The sequence below is a fragment of the Macrotis lagotis genome, chromosome 4 (assembly GCF_037893015.1).
Source record: "Macrotis lagotis isolate mMagLag1 chromosome 4, bilby.v1.9.chrom.fasta, whole genome shotgun sequence".
Lineage (NCBI taxonomy): Eukaryota > Metazoa > Chordata > Mammalia > Peramelemorphia > Peramelidae > Macrotis > Macrotis lagotis.
Window position 1 is genome coordinate 262,476,168 of NC_133661.1, and position 24,479 is coordinate 262,500,646.

A 24,479-nucleotide genomic window follows, 5' to 3' on the forward strand; every position below is an offset into this window, starting at 1 on the left:
CCCCCTTTTAAAAAACTATGCTCTCAAGGCAGCTAGGTGGCTCAATGGATAGAGCACTGGCCCTGGAGTCAGGAGGACCTGAGTTCAAATGCGGCCTCAGACACTTAGTAATTAACCTAGCTCTGTGGCTTAAGCAAGCCACTTAACCCCATTGCCTTGCAAAAACCTAAAAAAAAAAAAAAAGCTCTGCTCTTTATTATTTTCAAATGACATATGTTTGGAAACAAAATATTGAAAGGTGAAAACTGAAAAATTAAAGATAGTCAATTTTCAAAGAATTTTTGTATCTAGCATAGATTTTCATTTTCCTAGATACTTTATTATATCTGTTATTTTTAAATGGAAGATGATTGAAAGTGAAAACCTGAACCAGGAAGAAATCATTAAAGAACTGGTAAGTCCAATCCGTATTTCATCATATAGCATGCATAGAAGAGTGTAGGGGTTGGAAGAAAGCAGAAAGGAGAAGGAAGGGGGCTGAATGAGAGATATTAGAAGGGATTATTTTGTTTTCTGAAGACATGGGGATAAACCAGAGCTCTAATTCTGAGTCTGGCCCATGAGCTAAGAAATAAAATGTGTAAGATTTGCAGTTTTGCTGGTTGAAAGAGAAAAAGTAGTATAAATAATGGAGTTACAATTTCTAATAGTAGACTGTTAAATAATGTAAGTTTATAATAACTAAATTTTTTCTTCTATAACACTAATTTTTTTCTTCTATAACAGTGCACTTGCAATGGTTTGTGTTTTGAGACAATTGATCAAGAAGGACCAGAAATTTTCAAACTGGAGATGTTTTTTTCAGGGTATCCATGTATTGTAGGGTTAACATATTTTCCTAATTTAACAAGTCTCACAATAGTTGCTCAAAATATTACCAAAATCTCAGGACTGGAGTCGTGTTTACTACTTAAAGAACTTTGGATCACTGAGTGCCACATAACAGTAAGTCTAATTGTCTTACATTTATTTTATTGTTTTACCTTGAGAAAAAAATCATTTCAAAAATATAATTTTGAACTTTTATCAATTCTACAAAAGTAATATTGAATTATTAAGCCCTCAAGATTATAGAAAAACATAAAATTTTCATGGTAGTATTAGTACTTACAAGAACATTTCCCCCCAGGGAAAATGAACCTTATGTATATATAGATAGATGGATATAGATATATTTATCACTTTTTTGTGCATCCCTGCCTTAAAGAGTATCTTTAGAGAACAGTTATATCTGAACCTATGTTTAGTGTGTTTAAGGAAAGAAAAACACCAGTTCCTGTCCTTAGAATTTTTTGGAGGTAAAGATGGCAGGCAGAATGGGTGAAGTAAAAAAAACAGAGGTCCCAATTTCCCCTGAATTAGTATAATCTCCTTTTTTACTCTTATAGAAAATTAAAATTACCCATTTTATTCAACTTTTTACTACATTATTCTGAGTTTCTTTTGCTTAAATCAGAGTTTGCTTGAATAGTTTGACTCCTGAATTTTTATTTTTTTAAAAATTTAATTCTGTGTCATAGAAATGGTATGGGTTCCAAAATGCAATCTCTTTTGGGTAATATTATTTAATTTTTTTACCCATTTTGAATGATTCTTTCTGGCCTTTTGATCCATTCTCTGGCCTGATATCAAAAGTATTGATTATAGTACTAATTTCCCATTCTTACTGAAGGTGAAGTTACTTGCCCAACTAGTAATTGTCAAAGGCAACATGTGAATTTAGATTTTCCAGACTCCAGGTACACATTGCCACCTACCTACCCTATTTGGTAATTAAGAAATTTGGTGACCTTGAGATGGTTCAGTTGAATGAGGTCAGAATCCTTAAAAGCATGGAGTTGAGGAGTGAGAAAAGAGAAAAAAGAGTTAATCAAAGTACATTGATTTTTTAGGAATTTGGCTATGATAGGGAGCTAGAAACAATAGTATGGGGGAAAAGCAAGGGCAAGTAAAAGTTTGGGGGTTTTTTAAGATAGAAAGGAAGAAGCCAAGAGATTGAGAGAGAAAAAAACCCCACCAGATACTTAAGGCTGGGTGATCGCTGGAGAAGACCAGAGGAAATGAGATCAAGAGCACAAGTAGAAGAGTTGTCCCTGAGTAGGATTGCCTCTTCATCAAAATCTTAGAAAAGTTCAGAGAATGATACCAAATGATTTTTGTAATTGTAAAAAATAATGGCAAAGTGGGAACTCATTTTGAATGATATCTGTTTCCTCAGTAACAGATTAAAATATAAAGTCATACTTAGAGAACAGTAATACTTTATATCAGAGATGAAAACCTCAATTGAAGGAAGAAGAATTGAAGAAAGAAGAGAAACTTTAGAACAGTTTCTGTGGATAGTGTGATTTTCAAATCCAGAAGAGGAAAATGAATCGAGTCCAGTTCATATGACTTTGTGAAAGATAAAATAGACATAGTGAGAGTAATCTAGGATAGAGGTTTGGCAAAACAGGAATAGCAGAATAAGAGGGGCTAAGGAATTGATTGTTGAGGACACTATGGCTGAACTGGTTAGCCAATTATAGTTCTTGTCTTTACAAGAGATATTTGATGATTTACAAGAGATATTGAACTTTACAATATATTTGGTGAAAATGTTTTATATATACAAATAGTTTCATTTGTTCATTCTTTGTTTTCATTGATTTTTCTTCTACAAAACCTTTTTTAATGCAGGAAAAATTGTCTTATTTCTGATCTTTTGGTCAAAAATATTAATGTAATTGTCAAAGGTTCCTTTTTATATATAACAGATTTTAAATGATTAATTTTAAATTGTTATATGTATTACAGGATGTTGCTTTACATTGAATTTTTTTCTAAAATGCTTTCTAGTTTTCCCAGAAGTTCTTTTCAGATAGATAGTTCTCTTCCAATAATTGATATTAAGTTTAGCATACACAGGAACTATTGGAAAACTGCTCTTTTTTTTCAATTATTTATATTTCTTTCTTATTAAATCTTGTACCATTGATCTACTTTTCTATTTTCTGATCTATGCCAGTCAGTTTTGATGATTCCTGTTTGTATTGTACTTTAAGATCTGGTAATACTGTGCCTATTTAATTCTTTCTTGGGTATTTTAATTTTTAATTTCCCTTGAGAAAGTCTATTCATTTTGCTCCTACAAATGAATTTTGTCATTGTTCTGATTAGTTTTATGAAGTGTATCCTTTGGTTATTTGATTGACATAACTCCAAATCTGTAAATTAATCCTTGTTTTCATTATTGATGTAGTTTTAATGTTTAACTGTATCTAGCTCTCCAATTATTTCATATCTTCATTCATTTCAGTAAAAAAGTGTTTTGTAGATATATCTTGTATAGTTCATACATTTTGTAGGTTTAAAAGTTTATTTCACTATCATGTCAAATTTGTGAGAATTCAGTTATAGGAATGATGATTTGGGGGGGATTATTTTGTATTATACTTCTTTACTGAAGCTATTGGCTCCATTGATTTTCTGAGGAAGCACACTATCTGCAAATGAGGATAATTGAATCTCTTCTTTGCTATTAGTTATACCTGAAATTTCAAAGTAACTAAGAGGAAAAAAGGTGTCTTTTTTTTAAGCCCTTCCACCAAGGCTTATGAATTATTTAGTGTCACTTCTTCCAATTTTTAATCAGCAGTGACTTCACACTATGCACCCAATTTTTCCCACGAGGATTAGATTTTGTCACTTTTTAATAAAAGAGAAAATTTGAATTTCAAATGCCTTCTGTAACTAATAATTTCCTTTGCTACAGAAAATTGAAGGTCTACAAGAATGTAAAAATTTGGAAAAAGTGTTTTTATATTATAATAAGATTACCAAAATAGAAAATTTGGAGTTACTAGCAAAGCTGGAGGTCCTTTGGTTGAATCACAATTCCATCAAAGCTATTGAGGTAAGGATGATTGTTGTAAGGTGCTTTGTTTTGTTTTGGGTTTTTTTTTTCTATGAACTAGAGCAATTTCTATTGAGCTTAAATTTAATCAGTGTTATGTATATTTGAGAAATGCCCCACAACATAGTTTAGCCAAAAATATAAAAAATTAACATAATTTATAATCTTTAAGATTAATAATAATTCTTATAATTTAATAAATGTTAACATTTTTGCTCAGGAAAGTAGAAGAATTCTGAGGGAAGAATTGAATGTCCAAGAGCTCCCTAAAGGAGCTGCTACTTGGAACTCAGAAGAATTGGAAAAGTTGATTAGCTATAAATATAAATAAATAAAGTTATATTTTTGTGATTTCATCTAAATTATAATTTTCCTAAATTTTATAGGGTTTGAAAAGTTTGAAGAATCTGAAAGACCTCAATCTTGCTGGAAATTTTATAAATAGCATTGGTAGGTAATGTTTACTTTTGCATCTGAGATGACTCAAGTTATTTTTAAAGAGGCAACATGGCCTAATGACTTCAAGAAGACCTGGGTTCAAGTCTCCTTTAGTGCCCTAGGCAATTCCTTCAGACTATAAAATTGAAAAGAATGTACCCAGCTGCCCTAGTAAAGAGAATGTCTATCATCGGTCTTTTTTTTTTTATTCAGTAGTGTTTCTCCTATCCCTATATCTGTTTTTTATTTAGATTACTATTTTGCAAGAAGAATGTTGTTAATCTGTTTTTATGGTGATAAAAGATTGCAGATTTGATCAGTTTTTAACATAGTGGTACTATTAAAACATGTACTGTATTGCCTTAAATTTTGACAGTGGGTAAAAAAGAAAATATCTGCTTTTTGATTTTTTTTTCATTAAGGACATTGTTTGGACTTCAACGAAAGATTAGAAAGACTAAACCTGTCTGGGAACCAAATAAGTTCTTTCAAGGTATGTTTAAGTAAGCATTTCCTTTTTATGGGAAAAAAACCCTTAGGCAAGCAGCAGTCCTATGATTGAAATGTAATATATTGTGTGTTTTTGGAAGGGGGGATTAGCTGTTTCTCCCAATAGCTACTCCAGACTAGTTTACTCTATGGGTATATTGGAAGCCTTCAACAAAAAGACAACCTCAATGTTTGAATTTAGGTTTGTTTAATGTTTAAAGTTTAAATTTTAGAAGAGAAATTTTATTAGTGATATATATATATATATATATCACTTATATATGACACTTTAAAATTTAAAATTTTTCTTTATAAATATAATAATTTCAGCAAATAAAAATAAAGAACTGACAAACTTAATTATGGAATACATTTTCAAATAAAACCTTAACATACACATTATTCATAAATTAATTTAAATTATTCTATACATTTTAACAGGAAAAAATGAACATTACATTGGTTCTATTTCCCCTTCCAAAGATACATTTCCATTCTTCTTGATGTTTTTAAAAAATGTTATAGTCAGTGAGTTTTTTTTTTATTTTGTTGCTTTTTGAGATACTGCTTTTTGTTACTTAAGAGAAAAGGATCATAGATTTGGAGCTGACTGGGATTTAATGTCCTCTGGTCAAAGCTTCTCATTTTACAGTTGAGGAAATTGGTGTTCAGAAAGGTCAGGGGACTTATCCAAGGTCATGCATTTTACATAGATCTTTGTTTTTTCATATTTATCATTTTCTGACATTATAATATTGCATCATATTAATATGCCAACATTTACTCATTCTTTAGATATGTAGGTTGTATGTAGTTTTGGCTATTATTGGCAAAACAGCTATTAATATTTTTGCATAGGGCTTTTTTTTTCCCTTTAACTATTTTTGGGGTAGAATTCCACAATTCACTGGTTCGTTAAACAAATCATGAACTCTGAGATTCCCTTATCTGATCACAATCTATTGTTATTCCACATCTCCTTTGCCCTCTTCTTCATCTTCACCTTGACTTCCAAACTTTCACTTCTTTGCCAGTCATCACCTCTACACTGGCAACACTCTTTTCCTTTCTCTAACTTGCTTCTTGGTGAGTCAGTTCAATTCTGCACTGTTCTTTTCCCTGCAGTCCCTTGTGTCTTTTTACTATTGTCAGTGTTCTACCAGACCTTGACCTTGGATTTCTCTCATTATTCACTACCTTCATTCCTATTTATTTATTGTTTAAATAAATTGGAGAAAATCATAAAACCATGCTGACTGGATGCACCACATAATCTCAACTGGATCCTTATTGTTCTGAAGCAATCCTTTTATATCCCCCAAATTGACTTACTTTCCTACTCACTGCATGACTTTCCCAAATCTTTTCACTGCTCTTTCAAATATCCCATTGCTCCCTTCCCTCACCCTTTCATCAGAGAACCTTGCCTTATAAATTACTGAAAAAACTGAGACCACTTGCTAAGAATGCCCTCTTTATTTCACATGACTCAAATGCCTTCTACCACTGTCTCCTCCTTCACCTGGCTCACATGAAGAGTGGGCCTTCTTAGCAAGCAAGTTCTTCTATGTGCACAAATGACATCATTCCAAGAGTTAAGTCTTAAAAGTTTCCATAGAACCTAAGAGGTAGAGGTGAGGAAGAAGAGCATTCCAGGCATGGAGGAAAGCTAAAAGGCTTGAGGAAGGAGATGGATGATCTCAAAAGCAACAAAGAGACTAGTGTGGCTAAATTATACAGTGTTGGGAAGGGAGTAGGATGAAAGACCAAACAGTGAGAAGGGGTCAAGTTTATGAGTGACTTTAAATGCTAGTGCACTTTATATTTAATCTTGAAAATAATAGGGAACCTTTGGCATTTATTGAGTGGGATTATTGTAGGAGGGAGGTAGTGACATGGTCAGACCTGTGCTTTAGAAAAAGCACATGTTGCTCTTTAGAAAATTATATTTTGGGGCAGTTAGTTGGCACAGTGGATAGAACATTGACCCTGGAGTCAGGAGGACTTGAGTTCAAATCCAGCATCAGACACTTAATAATTACTTACTTGTGTGACCTTGGACAAGTCATTTAACTCCCATTGCCTTGCCAAAGAAAAAAAGAAAAGAAAAAATTATATTCTGTGTTCAGAACAAAAAATAATGTAACTTCTCCCTTAAAAGGTTGTTAAACTGCCTAAGTTCAAGACAGAACTACTCTGTTCTGTTTTATAATGATGAATCTTGTTTTCTTCACATCTGTAATGGGATGAGAATATATCACAGGACGTTGTGAAGACAGCATTTCATAAACCATGAAATAATATACTATTAACTGTGATCTATAGAGGATGATCTTGGGGAAATTTCTTTAGGTCATGGCCTCTAGCTCAGATCCTGACCTTCATTCCAAGGAGCCAACCTCCCATAGAACCAAGTCAAAACACACTCACATAAATCTCTCTGAACTTGTTAGCTCTGCTCATATTTCCTCACTCTTCTTTCTAAACTGATCTCTGACTTCAGAAAATTCAGTTAAACAGAATGAATCAGGACCTCTTTATGAAGAAGCCATTTATACTATATACAAAGCTAATAAAACAAAGGCCCTTCTTTCCAGTAATTTACAGTTTAATGGAGGTAAGTAAAATAACAGTACTACAAGAGGAAGTTAGAGATTAGAAGAAGGTCTAAGAACAGTAAACATCTTTTCCAGCAGATTTCCCTCTCTGTAATCCCCATTCTTTTACTTATCTTCAATCTTTTCCCTTTCTACTCACTACTTCTTTACTACCTATAAACATATCTTCTCCTTCCTCAAAACAACCCTCAATCCATTCATCCTTGCTAACTCATCCTTTATTTCCTCTTTTGTTCCTTGAAAAGGCCATCTTCAATGTATGTCTCCCCTCCTTTTTCTCTCATTCTCTTAAGTCTCTGCAGGGTGGCTTTCAGCTTCATTATTCAACAGAAACTGCCAGCTGCCCTTTCCAAAGTTAGTGGATAGAGCATCAACCCTAGAGTCAGAAGGACCAGAGTTCAAATCTGACCTTAATAATTACCTAGCTGTATGATCTTGGCAAGTTGCTTAACCCCATTGCCTTGCCAACAAAACAAAACCCAAAGTTAATGATTTTTTAATCATCAAATCTAATGAGCTTTTTTCATTCTTCATCCTCATTGTATTTATCTATCACCCTTCTTCTCCCTGATTTTTTTCTAGGTTTTCATGACACTACTGTATCCTAGTTATCCTCCTATCTGGTCATTCCTCACTCTCCTTTGTTCTGGTCTTGCCCACCAAATATGGGTGTTCCCAGGATTCTGTCCTAGGTTTCTCTTCTTCCTTTATATTATTTCATGTGGCAATCTCATCAGTTCCATGAATTCAATAATCATCTCTCAAATTATGATTCTCAAATTTACTTATTCCACCCTAGCCTCGCTTTTAATTGTCCAGTAGTCAAGATGTCCCATAGATAACTAAAACTCAACAATGTCCAGAATTGAACTCATTCTGAACTTCTCAGTGAGGTTTACTGTCTTTCTTATATTCACACAACTGGTTTGTTCATTTCCAACTTCATGAGAAAACTGAGTGAAAGGAGAGGCAACAAAAAAGTGAAATTGAATTAAAAAGAAGTAATTTTAGAAGAGATTTTTTAATTATAAAAAATTAAACTTGTGAAGGGTAAATTTGAATAAAAATTGAAGAAGGACTTGGTATTAAGGTGAAAAAAAGTCAGAAGGAAGGCCTCTAAAAGGAAGAAAATTAAGGAGATGAAGATGTTAATAAGAAAGTTTGAAAAAAAGTTTGGTAATGGAAAGGAGGTTGAATGCTGCTGAATGACAACTCTTTTTGAAGATGAAATTACACTGCCCCCCCACCCCCCAGCAATTATCAGAGAAGTTTTCAGGGAAATAGCAGGAAAAACAAGACTAAGAATTTTATTTTTAGCAAATATTTCACTTGGAGAAATTTTGCAGTGGCTTACATAGGGTATATAATACTTGTGTTTATGCCATGGCCAAATCATTTCCCCTCAAAGCATTAGTCTTATCTCCAATATAGAACTCAAGATGTCACTCCACTCTCCAGTTTATCAAGAAGGAAATGTTCTTTTAAAAATGAAAGAAGGACTTCAATGTAAAAACAGAGGAGAGAAATGAAGTGAAATGACAAGAGGTGGAACCTGACCTGAGTCAAGACATTAAGTGGTGGACAATGGGATACCTAGAAGAAAGGGAAGAGAAAGTACTGTTGTCCCCTTTGCACTGAGGAGCTGCTCTGATTCTTCCAAAACAAAGCCCTCTGAAGAGTAAACAGCTACTTGTCCTACAAGAATCCACAGTCAGAAAAGAGTTGAAGAAACACTGGATAAAAGAACTTCAAGCTATTAGATTGCTCCAAATTCCTAAAGTATTAAAAAAGAAATCCTTCCTTCTCTCTACCTACTGCCTTCCCTGGGTTTCTTTAAGTTCCAGCTAAAATCCCATCTTGAACAGAAAGCCTTCCCCAGCTGCTCTTAATTCTAGGGCCTTCCCTCTCTTAATTATTTCTTATTTATCTTTTGTGTATGCTACTTGTTTTATATATATTGTTTGCATTTTATTTTCCCCATTAGCCTGTGAGCTTCTTGATGACAGGGACTGCTTTTGCCTCATTTTGTATCTCCAGAGCTTAGCACAGTGCCATGCACATTGTTGGAATTTAATAAATGATAATTGCTTGATTGGTTAGTAGTTAATTCATTTGATCCTTACAATTTGAAAGGCAGGTTTTATTACTGTGGAGGCAACTGAAACAAACAGAGGTTAAGTGCCATGCCCGGGATCTCATTCCTAGGTAGTGTCTGCAGCAGAACTGGAATCCATCTTTCTGACTCCAAGTCCAAAATTATACCACCTAGGTACCTCATTTTATTTTTTATTTTCATTTTTACTTATTTGATTTTTTTATTTCTCCTTTTGTGCTTTTTTGATGTAGAAGCCAATTTTTTGTTGTTCATATGATTGTTTGAGATAAAATTTCCAACCAGTGCATAGCACAATGATTGCTATAAAATCAATTCTTAACAGCTCTTGTTGACTGACAAAGAAATGCTTTATCAGCAAACCAGAAATTTTGGTACCTATTCTCATTGTTAAAAAAAATTTTAATATAGTGAGCATTTCTATGATTTTTTTATTTCTCACCATTAGTATTAAATCCTTTAGTTTCCTTCTTAAACCTGAGTCCTTTGCTTATATTTCCTTTATGGATAACTATTTAATGTCTTTTCTATAATAAAAGTTTTTAATGTTTCCATATTTATTTTTAATTAATTTTACTATTGCTAATTTTGTTTTTGTTTTTTAGGTTTTTGCAAGGCAAATGGGGTTAAGTGGCTTGGCCAAGGCCACGAAGCTAGGTAATTATTAAGTGTCTGAGGTCGGATTTGAACTCAGGTACTCCTGACTCGAGGGCCAGTGCTCTATCCACTGTGCCACCTAGCTGCCCCTATTGCTAATTTTTGTAAAGCAATTCCCAGTGATTAAAAATAGAAATACTTCTTAAAATTCCCATTCGGTAAATGCCTATGTTTTTGTCCTACTTATTTTTTTTTGCAAATACATTGTTCTGATATTTATTTTCTTTGTTTATCTTTCTGTTAGATTTTTGTCTTTGAAACCAGCCCTTTGAAATACCTGCCATTATTGGCTTTAGGTTTTACTGTAATATATTTTTTCTTTAAATATTTAAATTCTCAGCCTTGTGCATATTATTGATACCTTTTATTATCTGTAAATATAATGTAGAATATATATCTGTAAATATAATGTATCTGTAAATATAATGTAGAACCTCCAAGACTGATAGGAAGGATTAAAAATAGAATTGAAAGAAGACATAAAGAATGAAATTGTATGGCTCATTGTATATCATCAGAAAGGATTAACGAAGCAAGGGCACACCTTGGAGTAGGGGAAGGAAAAATGACGTTTTTTTCAAGTAATGAAATTGAAATGAAATTTAAAACCAAAATTTGATCCATCAATAAACATTTGTTATGTCCAATACTGTGCTAAACACTGAAATCACAGATACATAAAGCAAGACAGTCCTTCCCCTTCAGATGTTGCATTCTGTTGGAGAGATTCTTGATCACAAGAAAGTAAATAATAAGGGATAGGATCAGGGCACAGGCTACTAGGATGGATCAGGATTGGCCTTTGAGGTGGTCTGACTTGAGGTAATAAGTCCCATGATCCCTTTGGTTGCTGTGAGGAGAGAGAACTTTGCATAGAAAGGGGCCAGCCTGGACAAAAGCAGAGGCAGGAGATGGAGTGCTGTGTAGGACAAGAATCAATCAGGCCCCTATTACCTGAAGGCCAGATGTATTACATTTCACCTCTCCTCTAGGTCATTACTCTTCAGCGTTTGGAAGGTTTCTCATCTTTACCACTGTTTAGAGTCACCATCAATTGTCCTCCAGTTCTAGGATTCCAAGAACCCCAGTTCCACTTAAATTATTACTAAAAAAAATTATTTTTATGTACATTTATAAGTGGATATGTGTGTTTCTGTGTGTATTTCAAAGATATAACAAGAATAGCATATAGACATTTCTCCCTAACATGAGTAGCATAATGCCCCCTACCCCCTAAAAATAACCAACCTCAGCCCCTGGGAGGGAAAAGGAATGAGATTCACAGTTCAAGTTAGCTTCTTTGTACAATTAGTCCTAGCAAGTTCCCAGTCCAAACCTCCGCCCCACCCCCAGCCTTACTTTCAGGTATCCTTGTTTCTTGGGCTTTACCTGCTGGACTGGTTTTCTACATCCATCCTGGAATCCTGGTCTCCAAAAATTCCCATGATTCAAGCTTCTGGATGCAGAATTCCAATCTCTAACTAGAACTGTAAAAGACAAATAAAACACTATCAGATCTTCAGATCTCATTTTTTAGGGCTATATGACTTAAGGCCCTGCTATGGGTAAAGGAGACCTTGCCCATGTGTCTCACTATAAAGAAGACTGTGCCTAAGTTAGATTGCTTTAAAGAATTAAAGTCCAGGTGGCAGCACAGCCAGTGGGAGCCTCGGGCCGCGGCGCAGGTCTTGTGATGAGAGAGGGCTCCTTTTGGATGCCGATCCTCCAGACCTGACCCCCCACAGCTGGGCCCGGCCATGGGGTGCTGCTATAGCAGTGACAACGAGCACTCGGACCAGGATCGAGAAGAGCAGAAATTACTTCTGGACCCCAGCAGTCCCCCAACCAAGACCTTAAATGGAGCAGAACCCAACTACCACAGCCTGCCTGCAGCCCAAACAGATGAGCAGGCCCTACTTTCTTCTATTCTTGCCAGGACAGCCAGCAACATCATTGATGTATCAGCAGCAGACTCCCAGGGCATGGAACAGTATGAGTACATGGACCGAGTGAGACAATACAGTACCCACCTGGCTTTCCTGAGCAGTAGCCTGACTCATTGGAAGAAGTTGCCACCACTGCCCTCACTCACCAGTCAGCCCCACCAAGTACTTGCCAGTGACCTTGTCCCCTTTGTAGATTTGCAGCAGATCTCCAGAATAGCTGCTTATGCCTATAGTGCACTTTCTCAGATCCAGGTCGACGCAAAAGAGCAGTTGGTCGTGCAGTTTAGGGTCCCATGAGGACAGTTTTTGGAGATCTCTCCCCTTGTTCCTGCCTTCCTTTCCCTTTATTTCTTCCTGCTTGTACAGAAATCTAACTTACTAATCACAGAAGAGAAACCACCACAGGAGTTCAGAGGTGTTTAGGAGCCTCATATTGAGACACAATGAGTTCCCAAGAAGCTTTTGTGCCATGTGGCTCTGGCTCCCTTTGTGGGGAAGGGAAAGAACCTATGATGGTTTTTACATTTGGGGGTGGGGGTGGGGCAAGGCCAAGCTAGAGGAATGGGGAGATAGGGATTTGGATGTGAATTATTTCATGTTTGGGGATGATGAATAAGGAGATTTGGCTTCCTTGAGATTGCCCTTCTGTGTTAGGGCTTGAACATGTTAAGGGATAAAAAACTTAAAAAAAAATTAAAGTCCAGGGGAAAGAGGTTGCTCCCACTCATGTGACTGGCTATTGAAGAATTTCTTCTCTGTTGCTGCCACCATTTTAGGTGATCTAGATTTGTGTAGAATCCTATTATATTTGTTCCCTGACTTTGAAAAAAAATATGCCAACCCTAGAAAATAAATAGGAGTGCATTTTGAACACTAATATTGTCCTCGATCCAAAACAGACCTCTGAGGAGGCATAAACAAAACATTGTCACATGATCAGTCCTACAAATACAAATAAAATCTCAATTTTATGCAAATATAAAATTTTATGGATTCCACAAAGAATATTTCACAATATTTATCTAAGGTTACCACTTCATGAGCACTTAATAGGGGGTTAACCTGGCCTTTCTTAAACCCACAAGCAAAAATAAAGGAGAGAGAAAATTGATTTCCTATTATTGACAAATGTGGTTCATGTTGAGTTTTTCAAACCACATGGATCTGTCCTGCAGTAATATAGGACCTGAGGTTAACTAGGCATCACCCTCCTCAAATGAGAAAACACTGGGCAAAGCTTCCACACTCCTAGATGGAAAGTTTTCCATGATTTCCTCAGTGCATGGGCCATCCAACTGAGGTCTAGACAAAGTTCTGTCCCTTTCTACAGAGTATACCAAGGTTCTCAGGTAATCTGGACATCTGAGGAAATTTCCTCTTGAGTCTTTTTTCTAAAGGTCATTCACAGTCCCCCCCCCCCCAACTTCAAGATACCTCTGCGATAGCAAGGTTAATCTATATGGAAATACCAACCCATCCAAGAAGGCAAATAAAGAAAAATATAGAAAAAAATAGCAAAATGAGTGGATTGCTTGTGGATTCTAGGCAAAGGCTAACAAGTTGAAGGGCATTTATCTTTCGTGATTAGGCAAGCAGTCTAGGTTCCTGAGGGTTCTTAATGCCAGATAGTGGTATCCTAGAGAAAATAGGGAACCAATAGAGCTTCTTGAGTAGGAAAATGACACAATTAAACTTGTGCTATAGAAATATCAATTTGGTGACTGGGTGGAAAGTGGATTGGAAAGAAGAGATATTAGAGGCAGAGAAACCAATTAGGAGAATTAATGGTAGTCCATCACTAGTGGTAGTGGTAACAAGGACCTGAGCTAGTCTAATTTTCATATTAGTGGGGAAAAGATGGTTTGAGAGATACTGATAAGATATAATTAACAAAATTTGACAAATTATTGAAAGTGAGATTGCACACCTCAGTGACTGAATAAATGGTGGTTTCCTTAACAGAAATAGGGAAGGTGACAGATAATGAATTTAATTTTATACATGTTGAGCTTGAGAGGCCCATGGAACATCCAGGTGGAAGAATCCAGTGGGCAGGTGGAAATGAAGGATTGGAGCTTAAAAGAGATTTGAGGACTGGAGATAAATAGATATCTACATAGAGAAAATATGTGAAACCCAAGGAGCTGTTGAATCCATAGAGAGAATAGAAAGAAAAGAAGATGGCAGAAGATAGTGCCCTGGACTACACCCTCCCAGAAGGGATTGAACACGTATTGATGATTGTAAAAAAGACAAAAACATTAGATCTCTACTGCCAAGGCTCTGTCCTAGGCCCTCCTTTCTTTTCTCTTTACATTCTCATGGTAACCTCATGAACTCCCATGAATTTTTAACAGGATGGGGGGGGTCATGGAGTTGGCTCTCAGATTTCAATTCTTGACTCTCAGATTTCAATTAATGTAAAAACTCTGAGCCTCAGTTTCCCCCACGTATAAAATGAGGGATTGGACTAGATCTTTCCTCCAGCTTAAAATCTATGAATATCTCTAGTCATTCAATCTCTGAATTCTAGTGGCTCCTTAGGATGAAATATTAACTTCTGAAATTTAAAACCTTTCACATCTCATCCCCAATCTTCCTTTCCAAGCTTATTATGTTATTCTCCTCACACTCTACAATTCAGCCATTCAGGACTCTACTGTTCCTCAAACAATGAGCATTCCAAACAGAGCACAGACATAATCTAGTACTCCATGGTCTCCAAGGAGAACATGATGCTACAAAAAACCTAAGCACCATATTCTAGGAAATCATTTTTTTAAAAATCCTTATTTATTATTATTGAATCATAGAGTTAAAGGTGGAGTCTTGAACAATTGGATAATCTAACCCTCTACCACATCACCCCCCACAATTTTACAGAAGAGAAGACCGAGGCCCAAAGAATCACAAGTGATAGAGGCCAGAATCAAGCCCAAGTCACCTGACTTCAAATTCATTGCTTTTCCCTATCCAACACAGCTTTTTTTTGAGATGATAGATTCATCAAATTTGAACCTATGTAGAAATAAGTACTTCCAAACTCTGTCAGACTGTAATTATTTGAATGTTGTAGTGTACGTTATATTTTTCATATCTTTAGCTAGACATAAACCATTGTTTTGTTTTTAATATATACTTTAGCTACTACAGATTTGTAGGCAGCTAAACTGTGTTTATACTTTAAGAGTTATAGGATTATGCTGCATTACTCTAGAAGATGTAGCTTTTTTATATTTTCAAATGCCTTTTTTTAAGAAGAGGTAATGACTGTTGATTAATGCTTTAACATTGTCATTGTTTTAGGATCTTACTGACTTAGTCAAGTTAACCAGTTTAAAGGATTTGAGTCTGAATGATCCTCAGTATAAGTCTAATCCAGTTTGTCTGCTGTGTCATTATTCTACTCATGTGCTGTATCATTTGCCTTGTCTTCAAAGACTTGACACATATGATGTGTCACCAAAACAAATCAAAGAACTGGCTGATGTAAGTATACCCATAAACATAACAAATATATTTGATTATGGAATTTCCTTGTCTAGAGTGAGCATTGAATAATATTATTAAACTTATATGACTAATTTAGATTCATTTCTGTGGGTTTGGAATTTTTGTGATATTCTAAAAATTGCTACTAAATGGGTTTTTTTTGTCTGAATATTTTGAATAATCCTTTGATTCTCTATTTTAATTTTGGTGCCTTTAGACCAGTCTATTTCTGATAAAGTATCTACTCTTCAGTTGACAAAAAGTTGAGTTTCCTCTGTATCTTCTACATAAGGCAATATAATGGAGTCTTAACACTCATTGGCAATCACCTTATCTGATGTTCACAAAGTATTGCCTATTGTATCATACTTATGAATAGCTCAGGTGCAAAGATGGAAGGCTGAGAGGAAAGACTTTACTCATGGAGAGATAGGTTAGTGTATATTGGGTTGTAGCATTGTCACAAAGGTCACATACTTGCTTGGCCATGATGGTATGCTATGATTCCTCACTGATACTTAAGGGAAAGGAGCAAGGAAAGCCAAGGAAAATCTGAGAGGAAAGGCAATACTGACAATTAGTCCATCAAGATATATTGAATGTATTGGGTTGTCACATTCTATCACTAGTAATTACATGTGTGCTTGCCAGACATTGTTGATGCAATGAAGTTCCTCCCTGATATAGGAGGAATTGAAACCATTTAAGGCCAAGAGACTCCCACAGCAGCCAGACCATCTCCAATGTCCTGTTTCCTATAAATCAGGCCCTGGGATAGAATAATTCTGGCAAAGGCAAATGAGGATGCCTTGCATAGCATATCCCTCACTATATTAAAAACAATTGTACAATTCACATCTCCAATCATTTGGTTGGTTGGTGTAGTCCTTTTCAGTACTAAAGGACTAGTAGTAGTTCCACCACTGGGAACCCTAAATTATGTAGTATGTATTTTTGTCGAATTAGATGACAGTTTCTTTACTTAGTACTTGATTAGCGTAGGGATAAAGATAGGGACCAGACCTGTAGCTTCATTTGTATAAACAACTCCCTTCTACTCATGTAGCACCTTTTCTACAACTTAAGAATTTTAGAGAATTACCTAGATCAGGTGATGCCTAAGGCCCGTAGGCTGCATGTGGCCATCAAACCCCCCTCATGCATGTGACATTCTCACATTTTATTATTATACTCATTTGTGATATGATTACAGTGTAGTAATAAATATTAAATTCAATAAATGACCCTTTTTTGGATAATATGGCCCAGAAGAACTAAAAGGTTGGGATACCCATGGCCTTGAGAGGTCATGTAATTTGAGATTTCAACTAGTGAAACTTCTTTTGTGTTTTCAGTTTTAATAGCATATGGGGGCAGCTAGGTAGCATAGTTGGATAGAGCACCTACCTTGGAGTCAGGAAGATGGAAACTTGAATACAGTCTCAGACACTTTTCATACTAGCCATGTGACCTTCGACTTAATCCTGATTGTCTCACATCCAGAGTCATCTCCATTCCTCTTGATTGATATTTGGCCACTGGACCCAGATGGCCCTGGAGGAGAAAGTAAGGCTGGAGACTTAGCATAGCACCCCCTCACTCAAATCTAATTCATGTATTTGTCATGGCATCACCTCTCTGATGTCTTGGTGTTCTTCAAGAACGAAAGACAAAATACATCACTAGCATATATCTATGAAAGTAGATTATAATAATTCTTTTTATTTCTTCTGATTTTGTTGTGATTATACTTTGCTATTTTTATTTGATTTTTTGCCCTCTTTTTAATCAGATAGCTGAAGATTTGTGTGCATAAAAGAAATAGAATTCATTTATAATATGCCTACTAACAGAAAATCAAAAAGGATTTCTTAAAATGCTTAATTTCAGAAATAAAAATAAAGTTAGCTCTTAAAAACTCTAAAAGAAAAAACTCCCGAACCTGACATATTTACAGGTGAATTGTATCAGACTCTTAAAGAACAAAACATTTAGTAAAAATACCACAAATAATTCTCAAAAACTGAGAAAGAAAGCATTATACTAGATTCTTTTTATGAGATAAATATTCTAATAACTAAACCAGAGCTATTAAATAAAGCACAAGAGAATAGGAGACCAATATTATTAAACAGCATGATTCAAAAACTTCATATAAAATTTTGTCAAGTGAACTACAGCAGCTCACTCAAGAAATAATTTATCATAAACAAGGTGGATTTATATCATGATGGAATGGTGCTTCAACAGTAAGAAAACAGTCAACATAATTAATCACATTAAAAAACAAAAATTTTCCAAACCACATAATTATCTCAAAAGAAGATAGAAAAAGCCTTTGACAAAATACTATGCTTATTGTCACTAAAAATCCTACTAAGTTTAAGCATAGAGACTTAAAAAAAATATGTCATAAACAGTATCTTTCGAAAACCAAAAACAAGGGGCAGCTAGGTTGCGCAGTGGATAGAGCACCTGCCCTGGAGTCAGGAGTACCTGAGTTCAAATCCAGCCTCAGACACAAAAGAAAGGAAGGAAGGAAGGAAGGAAGGAAGGAAGGAAGGAAGGAAGGAAGGAAGGAAGGAAGGAAGGAAGAAAACCAAAAACAAGCATCAAATGCATTGAGGATATACTAGAAGCTGGAAAGCTAATTTTCAATTAATTAATAGGAATAAAAAGCAAACATAGCAATTATCTCTAATACTACTTGATATAGTTCTAGAAATGCTAGCAATGAGAGAAATTAAAGGCATAAAGATACACAAAGTTAAGATTATATTTTCAAGTTTATAACATGATGGTTATTTAGTAAATAATTTCGTTAATATTTTTTTTAAAAAACAGCTTTTCATTTTTCCTCCATTTGTATTGGTTGTTGGGTTTTTTGGGGAGGGAGGGAGTTTCAAGTTTATTTCTCTTTATTTCTCTTATTTTTATATCTAAATTTTTGCTGCTTTATTTAAGTTTATTCTTATTCTCACTAATTTAATGCATATACAGAGAAGAGATAGAATGTCTTTTCAGATGTCTTCTTTGTGATTTTTCAACATTTGCTTTTGATTGTTTTGTGATGTTTCTTTCCATTTTCATTCTGATTCTTTCCTCAATGAGTTTGATAATTGACTCACAATTTTTCTCTCTTTCTCTATTCTTGTCCAAGAGGAAACTTGAAGAAATCAACATATATATTTATTCTCCCTGAAATACCGTAACCACTCAGTTTCTCAGCCTTACCTCCCATCAGCTATATAATCTCAACTGGGCCTTCACTGCTACTAAGCAATCTACTGTTCCTTCCTCATCAATTTACTATGCCACTCTCCACAGTGGCTCTTCCAAACCTCTTAATCTCTGATCAAATGAAAACCTTGTCTCATATTTTTTAGAAAAAATTGAAGCCATTTGCCATAAACTTCTCCCCTCTTCCTCGTTGCCTTCAGCCTTGTCTCACATGATTAAATGACCTTACTCCTTACCAAGACTTAATCCTCTTACTTGTTAAAGCAGTCCCATTCTATCCCATCTCTCCCAGCAGATTGCTGACTCTGGCATCCCTACTCTTTTCACATAATTTTAATCTCTTCTAGTCAGCTAACATGCCTATGTCAATTCCATCCTGAAAAACCCTCATTGATTATACCATCTCCACTTCCTGCTGGTCTGTATCACTACTGCCCTTTGTAGCTACACTCCTTTAAAAGGTCAAATAAAATAGGTGCCACTGGCTTTTTCTTCTCTCACTCTTCTTTTTAACCCCTTTCAGCCTTAACATTCCATTCATCTCTCCAAAGTTATGAATGATCTCTTAGTTGATATAGCTAATCTTCAGTCTCCTTGACCTCTATGCAACCTTTGACACTGCTGATCATTTTTTCCTCCTTGATAATCTTTTCTCTCTAGGTTTTTATGACACCACCCTTCTAGTTCTTCTAACTTTCTGACTGTTCTTTCTTTCTCTTTTGTTGCATCCTCCTCCAGATTGTGACCTCTAACTTGTATGGGTCCGTCAGGGTTCTATCCTGGCCCCTCTTACCTTCTCCCTCTATACAACTACACTTCTTGAGCTCATCTGCTTTCATGGAATTAATTGCCACCTCTATTGCTGATTATTCTGAAATCTGTTTACCTTGTCCTAACCTTTCTGCTGATCTCTAATCTTGTATTTCCATTTGCCTTTCATACATATCTTTTTTTATTTAAAAAAAGTATTTTTCCTCTAGCCAGATGCAAAAGCAAGTTTTAGCATTTACTTCTAAAACCTTGAGTTCCAAATTCTCTCCCTTCCTCCCACCTCACTACCCCCATTGGGAAAGCAAGTTACCTGGTATAGGTTAAAAATATATAACCATGGGGCAGCTAGGTGGCACAGTGGATAGAGCACTGGCCCTGGAGTCAGAAGGACCTGAGTTCAAATCCAGCCTTGAACACTTAATAACTACCTAGCTGTGTGGCCTTGGGCAAGCCACTTAACCCCATTGCCTTGCAAAGAAACAAAAAAATATATATAGCCATGAAAAACATTACTATGGTAGCCATGCTGTAAAAGTAAGCAAAACCCCTCTCCCACAAAGAAAGAGAAACCTCAAGAAAATAAAAATGAGAAAAAAGTAGCTTCATTAGAAACCAGGAGGGATGGGAATTCAGGGAAGCCTGGAAAGATATGCATGAACTGATGCTGATCAAGATGAGCAGAACCAGAAGAATATTGTACACCCTAACAGGAACATGGCAGTGATGATCAACCTTGATGGACTTGCTTATCACATCAGTGAAACGATCAGGGACAATTCGGGGCTATCTGCAATGGAGAATACCGTCTGTATCCAGAGAAAGAATTGTGGAGTTTGAACAAAGACCAAAGACTATTACCTTTAACTTAGGAAAAAACTTACCTATTTATGTAATTTTGCTATCTCTTATACTTTATTTTTCTTCCTTAAGGATATGATTTCTCTCACATCACATTCAACTTAGATCATTACATACCATGGAAACAATGTAAAGACTAACAGACTGCCTTCTGTGGGGGTGGGGGGAGAGAAGCAAGATTAGGGGAAAAATTATAAAACACAAAATAAATAAAATCTTTCTTGAATGACCAAAAAAAGTATGCTTCAGTTTGTATTAAGATACTATCAGGGGCGGCTAGGTTGCTCAGTGGATAGAGCACCAGCCCTGGAGTCAGTAGTACCTGAGTTCAAATCCGACCTCAGACAATTAATAATTACCTTGCTGTGTGGCCTTGGGCAAGCCACTTAACCCCATTTGCCTAGTAAAAACCTAAGGGGAAAAAATACTATCAGCTCTGTCTTTGGGATGGATAACATTTATTATCATAAATCCATCAGAGAAATTGCTTCAATATTTTTTCCTACAGTTGCTATTGCTAACTATTTCCCTCCATCCTCTTTCTCCCCATGCCACCATTTATTCTATTCTCTCCCTCTCCTCTCACCCTATCCTTCCTCAAAAGTATGTCATATCTAACTCCCCCTCCCATGTTCTTTCTTCTATCACCTACACCCTCCTCTCCCCTCCCCCATCCTTCCCCCATCCTTTTCCCCTCCTATTTTGCTCAGATTTTTAGACTCAATTTTTTGTATATTGTTCCCTCTCTGAGCCACTTCTGATGAGAGTAAGGGCTCATTCAGCCTCCCTCACCTTCTCCCCTCTTCCATACCACTGCAAAAACTTTTTCTTCTTTTTGTGAAGTAACTTACCCCATTCTATCTCTCCTTTCCCTCTCTTCCAGTAGGTTCCTTTCTCCTCCATTAACTCCATCTTTTTAATATATTATACCTTCAAATTCAATTCTCCTGTGCCTTGTCTATCTATAGATGCTCCTCCTTACTGCCCTAATAAATGAGAAGGTTCTTATGAGTTATCAGTATCATCTTCCTATGTGGGAACAGGAGCAGTTCAACATCAAGTTCGTCATAATCCACCCTGTCTGTGCCTCACCTGAGTCCTGTACTTGAAGATCAAACTTTCTGTTCAGCTCTAGCTATTTCATCAGAAAAGTTTGAAATTCCTGTTTCAATTTAAAGTCCATCTTTTCCCCTGAAAGAGAATGTTCAGTTTTTCTGGGTAGTTGAGTCTTGGTTATAGTTGAAGCTCTTTTACCTTTCAGAATATCATAGTCCAAACCCTATGAGCCCTTAATGCAGAAGCTGCAAAATCTTGTGTTATACTGTTAACTCTATGATATTTAAATTGTATCTTTCTTACTGCCTGTAATAGTTTCTCCTTAATTTGAGAGTTCTGGAATTTACCTAATAATATTCCCAGGAGTTTTTATTTTGGGATCTCTTTCAGGAAGTGGATTCTCTCAATTTCCAATTTACCCTCTGCTTCTAGGATATCAGAGCAGTTTTCCTCGATTATTTCCTTAAAAATTCCATCTAGGCTTTTCTTTTTTGGTCATGACTTTCAGGTAATCCAATCATTTTTAAATTATCTCTCCTAGATTTGTTTTCCAGGTTAGTTATTTTTCCAATGAGATATTACACATTTTCTTCTAGTTTTTTGTTCTTTTGATTTTGTTTTATTGTTTTTGATTTCTCACAAAGTCATCAGCTTCCCTTAGCTCTATTCTGCATTTGAAGGAATTATTTTCTTTCAGAGAGCTTTTGTGTCTCTTTTTTTTTCCATCTGGCCAATTCTGTTTTTCAAGGCATTCTCCTCAATGGCCTTTTAGAATGCTTTTTTTTAAGATGTTATTTTCTTCATTTTTTTTTTTATCTTACCAAGCTGCTGACTTTTTCATGATTTTCTCACATCACTCTCATTTCTCTTTCCAATTTATTCTCAACCTCCCTTACTTGATTTTCAGAATCTATTTTGAACTCTTCCATAGTCTAAGGCCAAATCATGTTTTTATTGAAGGCTTTGGATTCATAGACTTTGACTTCATTATGTTCTGAGTATGTATTTTTGATCTTCCATAGGACTAAAGTAGTTATCTATGGTCAGATTTTTTCTTCTGTTGTTTGCTCATTTTCCCAGCCTATGACTTATTTTATTTTTTGTTAAGGTGGGGCTCTGCTACCATGGTAGAGGGCACATTGTCCCAGGCTTTTGAAGGTTTTTGCAGCTGTTTTCAGGGATATCCCCCCAGGCTCTCAATTCCTCCAAGGTCTTGTGAAAGGTTATGACTACTTTCCTGTCTGGTCTGTGGATGGCCACAAGCACTCTCCTCTCAGAACCTTGAGGAGAGTTCCTTTGCTCCTCTGCAGACAGAAAGTTCTGTTGTGCTTCTGCTCCTTTTCCTAAGACTGGGGTCCCAGACTGTGACCTAGATCTAAATTTGAGCAGCAATAGAGTTCTGCTTCAGGGATAGTGGAGAGACCTCTGCAATCTCCTCCAACCCCCTTACCATCTGAGGGCTGAGCACTCTGGAAGCAGCTGCCAGGTGACTCCCCAGGACTACTTCTGGGGCTGAATCTACACTGAGGCCTCCACTGTACTGGGCTCTTTTCTCACTCTGGTGCTGCAGCAATTTTCTTGCTGACCTTCCAAGTTGTCCTTGGAAATCCCTGGGCTGAGGATTCTGGAAACTTCCATCACTGCCATGGACCCAGACACCCCCACAGCCTGTTTCTGGATGGCAGGAGTCTACTGCCTTTGGTGTGGCCCAGGCCACATTGCAGACCCTTTCTAACCCTGGTATAACAGATCCTTCCCATGGATCTTCCACGTTGTCTTGGGCTGGAAAATTGTTTCACTCAGTGTTTCTGTGGGTTCCACCACTCTAAAATTTAGTATCATTATTTAAAGGTATTTGGAATGGTTTGGGAGAGAGGTTGCAGAAGTCCCTACCTTTACTCTGCCATCTTGGCTCTGCCCCTGGCTTTCAGACATCTTGAACCCAAATGTCCAGTAGATATCTTAACATGCATGTACAAAAATGAACTTTTTATTTTTCCCTCTAAACCATCCCCCCCAAAAAACAAACCTTCCCTCTTACTATCGATAGAAATATCATCCTCCCAATCTCTTAGGCTCACAACCCAGGAATCATCTTGGAGTCATCCTCACTACACTACTGTCCCTCCTCATATGCATGCAGTTGCCAAGGCCTGTTGATTTCAATTTTTCAGCATCTCTTTAAATAAATACCATTTACTCTTCTGATATTGCTACCACCTATATGCAGACCATCATTACCTCAAACCTTGATAGCCTATTAGTGGCTCTGCCTTCTCAAGACTCTCTCTATGTCAATCCATCCTCCATTCAGCCACAAAATTAGTTTTCCCAAAGAGAAACTCTAGCTCTACTCAAAAATCTTCAGTGACCCCCAGTTGGCTCTAAGAGAAAATACAAAATGCTCTGTTTGACATTCAAAGTCCTTCATAACCTAGCCACTTTGTTTCCAGTCTTACACCTTTTACCTCCATGTGTTCTCTTTGATCCAATGACACTGATCTCATGACTGTTCCGTAAACAAAACCATTTATCTCTTGGTTCTGGGCATTTTCTTTGGCTGTCCCCCATTCTTAAAATACTCTCTCTGCTCTGCTCTGGCTTCCTTTAAAGACTCAACTAAGATTCCACCTTCTATAGGAAGACTTTCCTCTTAATTCTAGTGCCAAGTACTGTCTTTTCCTCTTTTTTTATATCACTAGAATTTAGCACAGTTCCTGGCTTATGATAGGTGCTTAACAAATGTTTGATTATTGGGTTTTATTTTTTTGCAAGGCAATGGGCTCAAGTGGCTTGCCCAAGGCCACACAGCTAGGTAATTATTAAGTGTCTGAGGCTGGATTTGAACTCAGGTACTCCTGACTCCAGGACCGGTGCGCTGTCCACTGCCCCATCTAGCTGCCCCA

The 24,479-nt window shown here is 36.2% G+C and overlaps 1 protein-coding gene and 1 pseudogene across 7 annotated transcripts in view; both read left to right on the forward strand.

Annotated features, from left to right (window-relative positions):
- The window catches only part of LRRC9 (leucine rich repeat containing 9), a 195,131-nt gene that overhangs the window by 8,527 nt on the left and 162,125 nt on the right, over window positions 1-24,479 (forward strand). For 6 of the 7 annotated variants that reach the window (XM_074235927.1, XM_074235928.1, XM_074235926.1 and 3 more), the window contains 6 exons: window positions 313-394; window positions 727-945; window positions 3,755-3,895; window positions 4,282-4,345; window positions 4,756-4,826; window positions 15,463-15,645. In XM_074235927.1, the coding sequence (XP_074092028.1) occupies window positions 347-394; window positions 727-945; window positions 3,755-3,895; window positions 4,282-4,345; window positions 4,756-4,826; window positions 15,463-15,645 (726 nt within the window). In that variant the 5' untranslated portion in view covers window positions 313-346. The remainder of the gene's footprint in view (window positions 1-312; window positions 395-726; window positions 946-3,754; window positions 3,896-4,281; window positions 4,346-4,755; window positions 4,827-15,462; window positions 15,646-24,479) is intronic. The other variant, XM_074235929.1, reaches the window with a different exon arrangement.
- Window positions 11,907-12,544, forward strand: LOC141520397 (ragulator complex protein LAMTOR1 pseudogene; annotated as a pseudogene).